Genomic DNA, 10,414 nt, shown 5'->3' with positions numbered 1-10,414 from the left:
TGTGTGTGTTAGAGCAAAACTACAGTACAATGCTCTTTATTAAAGAACATAAAACACCAACACATACTGTAACAAAAATAAAATAAAATGCAACTAAACATTTGTCATGTATTGATTACAGAATTTGAAGGTTATTTACAAAACAGAGAAGCAAGACACAGAACAGAGAGTTCTGGAAATACTTAAAATCGGTTATCATATTTCATATTTTCTTGTCTTTGGTTGACGAGCAGCACCCTGAGGTTCCTTCCCTGTGTGTGTGTGTGTGTGTGTGTGTGTGTGTGTGTGTGTGTGTGTGTGTGTGTGTGTGAGGCCCCCCAGACAGAACCAATCCACTGGGTTCTGGGTTGGACTATGACAGAACAGTCTACGTCCTACTGAAATACTAAGACCCTGTCCCTCTACTAGTGACATCACCACAACAACTCTGACATTTTTCTCTTTACTTCTGTCCGTCGAGTCCTCGTCGCAGGGCGTGTGCAGAGGGAGGGAGGTTGAGAGTGTTCAGGAATTTACATCCAAACACCCAGGAATTTACATCCAAACACCTTAAACCTTTGTCCTCTCACTCCTTTTGTAATTCATCACCTCCCCCAAATATTCACATAGCTGTGCTAACATACAAAATGGCTTCCAGAAGGCCATCTGTCTACAATAGAATAACCATCCTTTGTCCCCAATTGCCGCCCTTTTTCTCATGTCACATGTCTGTACTCTTGGCCACGCCTGCCATTTCATATGATGTACAATGCAGTAGCCAATCACATCCTGGAAGGACCTTACCTGTGTTTTGACTGCATATAAGCCACAGCAGAAGACCAAACGGGCACTTCGCTGACTAACCACTCGTTGTTCAGGAAGTCCTTGCGCTCGTATGTTTTTCACAATAAACCAGACTTAACCTTTTGAGCGAATCTTGGTAAATCCTTTTGACTAGATCAGTTAAATTACTATCACAGTTGGCGACGGGGATGGGATCGACTGCCGTGGGGTTCGCCTGGGGTGGAACCAAAGGACGCAGACGTGCGGAGCGGTAGCCGCTCTGGAAAACTTCTCTCTTTGCGTCTATGCGCACTGGTTCGGAGAAGTTCGCCGTTGGTTCCACTCGGCTAGACTCACGGTACGTTGAAAAACGAATCCTTTTATGCTTGTTATTTGCCATGGTTTTGGTTCAGATTGTGTTGGTCTGGATTATTGAAAACAGAAACCCCGGCGTGGGTATTTTATAAGTAAGTAACTATCCAAGGAGATGTGAACAGCAATAGATATATTTATATATTATATTGTCCTTTGATTTCGTCCTTGTTTCGTTACGAGGGTATATGCCGTTCAGAAGAAGTGTGAGTTTTGGTCTCGTGAATTTGTTCCCCTGTAATTGATGTACAATTCAGGTTGTTTATCGGTTGCAGTTTAGAACGGGTTTTTGAGTTAATACGCCAAAGAGTTGGCACAGAACGTATTTCCCTTTGACCGGTCGTAGGAGTTGTACCGTTGTATTTTTTCTCAGCGAAGGTTGTACCGTTGTATTTTTTTTCTCAGCGAGGGTAGCTACGGGAGTGGTTTTGGTATGTTAGTCCGACCCGTGTTTCTGGTAGAAGCGTTTGTCCCTTTGATCCCGGGTGGTTTAGTCAACCTAAACTAAGTTTAGCTTTGACTAAGTGGCTGGTGCAGCCAGGCATGCTTGTCGTGTGTTAAGTCGTGTGTTCGTCCTCTTTTCGTCATCTTTGGTCGTTCTTTGTTTTGCGTCCCCGTGTTAGTCTGCTGTTTTACTGTTGGAGTTTCGGCTCTGTCTTGTATGTGCACGGGGTTGTTAGTTTGTTGTTTACTGTTTGAGCCTCGGCTCTTGCCTTGTATTGTTTGTTAAGCGCGCCATGGATCCAGGTAAAGTATTGTAAGTATTTTGTACACTGTTTAGACTGTTAAATTCGTAACTGCTAGATTTCCAGTAGGCTAGCTGGTTGTCTGGGAGACGCAGGAAAACACCACTCCGCTCTCCCGGTGATCCGCCATCGAGCCAGAGAACAAAGGACCAGTTGACTGGGTGAGTTATTTAGCGGTTTAATGTGTCTTTGTTTCTTTCGAGATTGTATTCCTTTGTTTATTTCCCGCCTGTGTTTAACTATACTTTTCTTTTCACCGTTAGTTTTGAATTATAGGCTGTAGGGTATTGTGTTAATTATGAATACCAATACTAGTTCGCTGTCTGGGCCAGCTAAGATTGTTGCGCAAAGGTTTTGGGATGATGCTTGTGTACAGTATTTGATCTGGGCGAAGCATTCTGATTTCCCCCTGTCCGGTACACTCAATATTAGTGAGTTAGCGACTGTTAGGGCTCAGTTACAGGCGTTTGAGATGACTAGGTTAGGAAGGGAGCCTGGAAATGCGATAGATTGGAATGCATTCAGGAAGTGGGAAATAGTCGCACACGAGTGTTTTTTCAAGTCAAAAAGAAGCGTAGCTGACGAAGTTAATCAGAGAGAGGAATATTCAGAGTCCCTCCCCCCTCCTAGTCATTCCGTTTTGAACTCTATCACGCCGACTCGGCACTCAGAGCTCACACCTCTTTCCCGAACTATGTCTGTTTCACTCGCTGTTGTAGCTGCCGCCCCGCCTCCCAACTCTGTTTTTCCGTCTGCTCCCAACCAACAACGACCAGAGGGGCGACAGAGAAACAATGGGAAGCGTTCTGGTAGGGTTAGGCGAGGAAAAAGGTATAATCGAAGTGAAGACAGAGACGATTCATGTTACCATTGTGGTCAGTATGGTCACTGGATGGCACAGTGTCACAGTTACCGCAAGATAAAAGAAATGGAGAATTCTCAGACCTGGGGTCCAGCGCCACCTGCTGGAGTTCCCTTGAACAACCCACAAGGTAGATTTTAACTAGCTAATATAGACCCATTTTTTTAAGGTAAATAAACAGGACGAGACAGATGTAGCTGAGGACGTAAGGTTTGTACATGATAGTGGGGGGGATAGATAATGTTTGCCAGTGTCTTAACCTGAATACAGCATCTCCTAACCCAATTATATATTTTTAATGTTTATGTTAAATATCTCATGTTTATAGTTTGAGGCACATTCATCGGGGCTGAGTGTTTTTCTGAGTGTTTTACAGACAACTGTCGTTCCGGGAGTGATGGGTGAGTGCCGAACCAGGAGACGACACAGGACCGGAGGTGGAGATGGGGGTTACCGGCCTGTTTCTCTACAGATGGGCGATCTGTGGTTCGTGGGATGCAGGACCAACGCCATGTCACCAACTCACTGAGCGACAGATAAGTATGACATAGGGAAGAGACCATTTTTGTCCGAAGCGGGCCCAATACTCTGTCCTCAAATGCAGAAGAGGGAAGTTTTTAGATATACAATTTTTAGCTATACAAATGAAGCTTTGATGGATTTTTTGATTAATTGATAATTGATGTTTTCTTAATTGTAAATGAAGCCAGTTCATTTTAGTGTCATTTTATTTGAGTGATGCATTTTTTTCCCCCACCTCTGTTTTATCCTGACTTCAGGAAATTTTGTTTCTACCCTTAAGGGGTTAGGGAGGGGGAGTGGGCACCCCTGGACCTAGCCCCCAACAGACGGGGGCGGGACCGCAAGGTCCCAAAAGGGCACGTTAAATGGTAGTATAGTGCTGGGGAGACGACTGAAGGCCCCCGTGTCTGAGGAAGTATGAATTAACATACTGCTCTGGTACCGTCTAGTCAGCACTGTGTCGCCGTTAAGGGGTTGGCACTGTGTGGTACGTGGACGACAGTCCACACCTAAGCAGAGGGGCGTAAGAGACGACCTCTGTGAATAGGCAAGGCTGGTGAAAACGGTCAAAGTTCTAATATCCATAGCACAAGTGGAATTAGGATCAGACCGTCGGTTCTGAGCTGGGTGACTAACAATCACTACGGTGTCCGGGATCGCTATCGACTGGGTCACCGGCCGGTCGGGTCGCATAGGGCAGTAAGACCACAAGATGGCCGCCGCGCTCGGCTCAATGTACAGTCAGGCCACTACAAGCCAAAAGCGAATGCGTTAGTAGGCGAGTAGTGCTTCTGTGATCGGTGGGCTTTGAAAAGAAGACACCGGGAAGCAGAAGGCTGAGCTCTCATTCCAGGGGAGCCTGGCTTGGGGCCTCGGACGGAACGGGGTCTAGCCCGGGATTGCGCCCTGGATGGGAGGTCCGAAAGACTCAAGCGGTTATTTTGTTGAGACGAGAATGTGTTTATTTTATTTCATAAAATCGCGAGAGAAATTCTAGAGCCAAATCCAATTGCCTTGATCATGACTGGGGACTGAGCGTGTTAAAGTCATTCTAACACTGCCCCTGATGTCACTGTAGGCTACTGCAGAGCCTAGATACGAACTGACTGGCTCTAATGACACTTGAACAGACACCCTGTTTAAGTTTTCCTGACTGAATAACACAATTTTTCCCCAAAGCAGGAGCTTGCACTTAACCATGTTTCTGAGTATCTCCCAACAGACTGCTGATAACCGTTCCTGACCAAAGAGGGAAACAGGGAGACCAGACCAGAGGACTCAAAGGGGAACAGGGAAACCAGACCAGAGGACTCTCCTTTTTTCTCTTCTGTTTTGTCTCTGTTTGTCTCTCTCATCTGTGGATCCACAGACGGAGCACTTCATCAGCCTGTACTGGGGGAGCGGGAGCGCCGAGGTGGCCCTCCAGCAGCACGACCCGGGCCGGCCCTACGTGGAGCAGTACCGTGTGGACCGGGTTCAGTTCAAGAGCCTGTATGTGCTGCTGGCGCCCTGGCTGCGCACCTTCACCCTGCTGGACCAGGACAGGGACTCCCTCCTCACCTTCCGAGAGCTCGCTGGCTGACCGCTCTATGCAGACCTGCCCAATGGGAAGACAGACTACCAGGAGCAGATGAGCAGCCTGAGAACAGGCCAGAAAACATGGAAGAGAAGTAGATGTTGCGGGAGGAACCTACCCGTCAAAGATGAAACAATCAGCACCAGGACATTCTGGCCTGTGTGGAATAGCTGTAAAAAGTAGCTGAGAGGACGGTCCATGCAGCCGAACCAGAGATCTCAAGAACAATCGGAGAGTGACCTTGACAGTCACCGCCACACTGTCCTCTCCTCTGATGAGCAATCGGAGAGTGACCTTGACGGTCACCGCCACACTCTCCTCTCCCGCCACACTCTCCTCTCCTCTGATGAACAATCGGAGACTGACCTTGCTGGTCACCTCCTTCTCGTGGTTGTGGTATGACAACGTGGACAATCTCAACAGCAATGACTGCACCTCTAACCGCACACACTGGAACCTACATTAAACATTCAGAGATGCAAACATGGAAGCTATGATCCAGAGGAAATTACATGCGATTATTCACAACAAGAGTGAATGAACTTTGAAATTATCTTGAAAAAAAGGTCATATTTGTTTACAAGAGTTACAATGGTTGAAACATGAGTTGATAAATAAGTTTGGGTTTTTCCTCTAAATTGACCAAGAGGTTTTTTGCCCTTCTTACACTGGTAACCATTTATCTTTTTGCCTTGTTCAAACTTTAAATCAAGGTTTTTTGGTGAATGGTTGTCCACTCTTAGACTATAAATAGTATAATCATGTCATCTTTTTTACCTTGTTTCCTGTCAAATTTCTGAAACAAGGGGTTTTGGTGCGTGATTTTGCACGTGGAAAGAAAATAATCTTTTTTTTTTTTTTTTTTTTTTTGCTCCACCTAGTGGAGAGATTATTTCCTTTCCACATGTATAGCATAGCTGAATGTTTAAACTTTGTGTTTGGATTTTATATTTTATTTTTGTGTACCTGTTCAGGCACAAATGGGGGATTGTTCAGGAATTTACATCCAAACACCCAGGAATTTACATCCAAACACCTTAAACCTTTGTCCTCTCACTCCTTTTGTAATTCATCACCTCCCCCAAATATTCACATAGCTGTGCTAACATACAAAATGGCTTCCAGAAGGCCATCTGTCTACAATAGAATAACCATCCTTTGTCCCCAATTGCCGCCCTTTTTCTCATGTCACATGTCTGTACTCTTGGCCACGCCTGCCATTTCATATGATGTACAATGCAGTAGCCAATCACATCCTGGAAGGACCTTACCTGTGTTTTGACTGCATATAAGCCACAGCAGAAGACCAAACGGGCACTTCGCTGACTAACCACTCATTGTTCAGGAAGTCCTTGCGCTCGTATGTTTTTCACAATAAACCAGACTTAACCTTTTGAGCGAATCTTGGTAAATCCTTTTGACTAGATCAGTTAAATTACTATCACAAGAGACAAACGGACAGAGATATACCGTCATACTTGACCAATCACAGCTCATGAAAGTGTGTCCTGTCCTCTAGGTCACCTCCAGGACCAGCGCGGCCAGCCCAAACAGAGAACACAGGGGGGGACGTGTGAGAAGAGACGACAAGGAATAAGACACGGAAACTTGAAGGGGACCCCTTTAAACCCTGAAAGTACCGTGCCAACATTCGGAATATTAATTCGATTTTTCCTATATTACTAGAAAGTGCAGTTTCTCATCTTTCAGGAAGTGTTGGAATTTGTTAGATTTGTAAAGATTTTTTAGATATTTAAAAAAATGTTGCCGATGACACGGTTGTATTCAAAGGGTTAATGAGGTATTTTCACCCACATAGCCTAACTGCCGCTCATTTGATGTTGTTAGTTTATATGGCACCGTCCTCAGTAAACTGCAGACTTGCGTGAGAATCCTGTGATTGCATCTGTTTGTGACGCTAGAACCAACTCAAAGCCAATCACCAGCCCGATCACACCACGGGCAAAGTGGCATAGAATCCTGGCCACCGCGCCGCCGAGTTCTGCAATTCGCGCCGCCCGTGCTGCCCGCCGCCTAGTTCGCGCGAATTGTATTGACTTTCTATGTAAACTTGCCGCGCCGCAGGAAAAATTTGCGCCTGGTGTGAACACAGCTTAAGACCCCTTCACCATGTCTAAAACCCCTTCACCATGTGTAAAACCCCTTCACCATGTGTAAAACCCCTTCACCATGTGTAAAACCCCTTCACCATGTCTAAAACCCCTTCACCATGTGTAAAACCCCTTCACCATGTCTAAAACCCCTTCACCATGTGTAAAACCCCTTCACCATGTCTAAAACCCCTTCACCATGTCTAAAACCCCTTCACCATGTGTAAAACCCCTTCACCATGTCTAAAACCCCTTCACCATGTGTAAAACCCCTTCACCATGTGTAAAACCCCTTCACCATGTCTAAAACCCCTTCACCATGTCTAAAACCCCTTCACCATGTGTAAAACCCCTTCACCATGTCTAAAACCCCTTCACCATGTCTAAAACCCCTTCACCATGTGTAAAAACCCTTCACCATGTGTAAAACCCCTTCACCATGTGTAAAACCCCTTCACCATGTCTAAAACCCCTTCACCATGTGTAAAACCCCTTCACCATGTCTAAAACCCCTTCACCATGTGTAAAACCCCTTCACCATGTCTACGTGCTTTATTGAGTTGCAGCTGTGTGATGCATGAGTTAAGATGCCTTCGATCACATGACTTTACAGGCCTCCCCATTGGCTGGCGTTGGGGTGGGCGTCGTCCTCTGTTTGCTCCCTGTGACCAGCCCCCTGTTGAAGCTGAGGCCTTGGAACGCTCTCAGCAGGCCGAAGCCTTCGTCCTTGGTCTTGGTCTCGGGACGTACCATTTTAGTCAGCTGGCGGGGGAGACTCACTTTCCCTCCTACAGCTCTCAGGCGGCTGGTGTCTTTCATGTCCTGTGGAGGGTGTAGAGGCAGGGAGGTGAAACACTATTCAAATTCACCCAGGACACCCCCTTACCCTTGTACGCACACACACACACACACACACACACTGACCTTGGAGAGCTGGTATTTTTTCCTGAAGTGATCCCTCATAGCTGCTCTCTCTGCGTTCTTCTGAGCATTCATCTCCTCTCGTAGCTTCCTGCGTACAAACAGCGAAACACAGTTACTACCTAGTCATAGTGACTGAGTGAGCACATATAACACAGTTACTACCTAGTCATAGTGACTGAATAAATATTCAGATTCCACCTGTTTCCTCCCATAATACCAAGAGCAGGGGGGAGAGAAGCGAAGCGAATCTTAATCGTTTGAGGTCTGTTGCTTGAATAATGGATATGCCAAGATCCATTAAAACTCCAGTTACTCAGTTAATTTCTTTTATTAATCCCCAAGGGGGGAAATTAAGTGCCACCAAAGTAGAAAAACACACGACACACCATACAACACATAACAAAGCCCTGCCGTGACACACAGCACAACAGGATACAGGACAAAAAGCACATCTCAAGGCAATGCAGGCAGTAGATGGAGTCACAGTCAGACACGACAAAGATGTTGATTAAAGAGCTTCGCAGCAGCAGGTACAAAGGACTTCACACATCTATCAATAGAACACCTCGACATCGCAAGTCTGTTACTAAAGGAGCTCTTCAGCTCGGCAAAGACAGAATCAGTATCCTATGTTATTGGGGGTGGTGACACGTATGTTTATCCCTCTGTCTAAACTATTAATGGTTTGGTCCTTTGGTTGCTACAGTATAAATGATACTTATGATTATAGTAGGTTGAGTTAAGGCCAATTTATACTTTTGAAAGTGACGACAGACAGAAATGACGTCACTGTCGACACTTTTTTGTGTGGGACAGGGGTGTCTTGCACCCATCAAACCTAATGTCGCAGATGCCGTCACTTTCGTCGCACAGCTGTGATTGGATAGCTAGATAGAAGGCTTAGCTGTGATTGGATAGCTCGATAGAAGGCACGTTCGTTGCCATGGATCAATCAGCCACGCGTCCGCATGTTACCATGGAGGCGATCAGACACTTCGCTGAAGTGTAAATGCTAATGCCACAATATATCGCGATACAGAAATGTCACAATACGTATCGTCAAGGTGAAAACAATATTGTGATATGTTTATTGTATATCAGTGAACGCTGGCTACACAACGCTGGTAACAATCATGTCTTTTGTCTCTAGGCCTGTCCATGATATTACAACAGTTAAGCTCTAAATTCAAAGTGTAGTGGAGTAGAAATGTGGAGAAATGCACTATTGGTGTGAACAGCAGCGCTACTGCAACGCTTCACACCTGCCCTTAGTGTATCGTATCGTATTGTTATCGTCAACCCAATATCGTGTATCGTATCGTATCGTGAGATTAGTTTATTGTTACACCCCTACTTCCCGGTCACTTGCCTCTCCAGGTCAGCCGGGTACGAGCGTACGAAGGAAGGGTCCTTGATGGGTCCCGATCGAGGAGGGGTCCTTTTGCCTCCCCTGCCTCCCCCTCCTTCTCCGCTTCCTCGTTTACTGCTCTTCGTCCCATGATTGGTCCACACGCCCCTCTCCATTTTGCAGTGTTTGTGTGGTGGAGTGGGTTCCTACGCCGGTCTTACAGACATGCTCACTGACACACAGTGACTCAGGGCTTTGGACCTGCAAGGACAAGGACATAGAGCTCATGCACGGACACACGCACGCACGCACACACACACACACACACACACACACACACACACACACACACAGACAAAGGGAACCAGGGGGCTAAGGGAAGAAGGGAGGCAGACACACACACACACACACACACACACACACACACACACACACACACACACACACACACACACACACACACACACACACACAGACAGAGAGACAGACAAGACTGGCACCCAAACCAGCCCAGTACCTTCAAAGCACCAGCAGATCAAGCAGAGAAAAACCCCTCGTAGCTCCAACGATCCGTCAGGTCCGCTTCACAGGACCCCGGAGGTCAGGGCCCAGTCCAGAAGAAAGGAAGAGTCACGATGGTTCTTTTTGCTCTCCTCTCCGCCTCTCCTCTGGTCCCCCTGTTCTCCTGGTGCTCTCTCAGGAGGGGAAGCTTACCTGAGGATTTACTCTGGGTTCCACCCCCAAACCCCCCACCCCCCCGTCACCCGCCCCCCCCCCCTCAACGACCCCCCTCTCCCCCAGATTACCCCTGCAAAGCCTTAACGAGGCGGAATCTCGTTAGCAGCTTCAGGGATGCCCCCAATGTCTTACGTGTGTGTGTGTGTGTGTGTGTGTGTGTGAAGGAGACTTAGAGGCACACTAGCTGACATCATGCAGAATTACACACACGCACACACACACACATGCACACACGCACACAACCAAACACACACACACACACACACACACACACACACACACACACACACACACACACACAGGGCTTCTGGTGTGAGTGGGTGACTTTCAGGGGAGTTTTTGGACAGTACTGTCAGCCGTGATTAGTAGATACTATAATACAACATGTGAAAACATCTCCAGCATGCTAGAATGTGTTACCTTCATCTTGGTCTAAATAGGCTTGTTCATGGT

At 46.7% G+C, this 10,414-nt stretch overlaps 1 protein-coding gene across 1 annotated transcript in view; it reads right to left on the bottom strand.

The window, feature by feature from the left end:
* The window catches only part of cyp11c1 (cytochrome P450, family 11, subfamily C, polypeptide 1), a gene marked incomplete at both ends in the record, with an annotated part of 21,111 nt that extends 11,712 nt beyond the window's left edge, over window positions 1-9,399 (bottom strand). Inside the window, 3 exon segments of the mRNA XM_084444577.1 lie at window positions 7,563-7,773; window positions 7,876-7,963; window positions 9,230-9,399. Coding sequence (XP_084300703.1) covers window positions 7,563-7,773; window positions 7,876-7,963; window positions 9,230-9,399 — 469 coding nt within the window.
* Window positions 9,400-10,414: the final 1,015 nt, after the last annotated feature.

The sequence above is a fragment of the Borostomias antarcticus genome, assembly GCF_949987555.1.
Source record: "Borostomias antarcticus genome assembly, chromosome: 10".
NCBI classification, from domain to species: Eukaryota; Metazoa; Chordata; class Actinopteri; order Stomiiformes; family Stomiidae; genus Borostomias; species Borostomias antarcticus.
The sequence above is the reverse complement of the archived record's forward strand: the minus strand, read 5'-3'. Positions and strand labels throughout refer to the sequence as shown.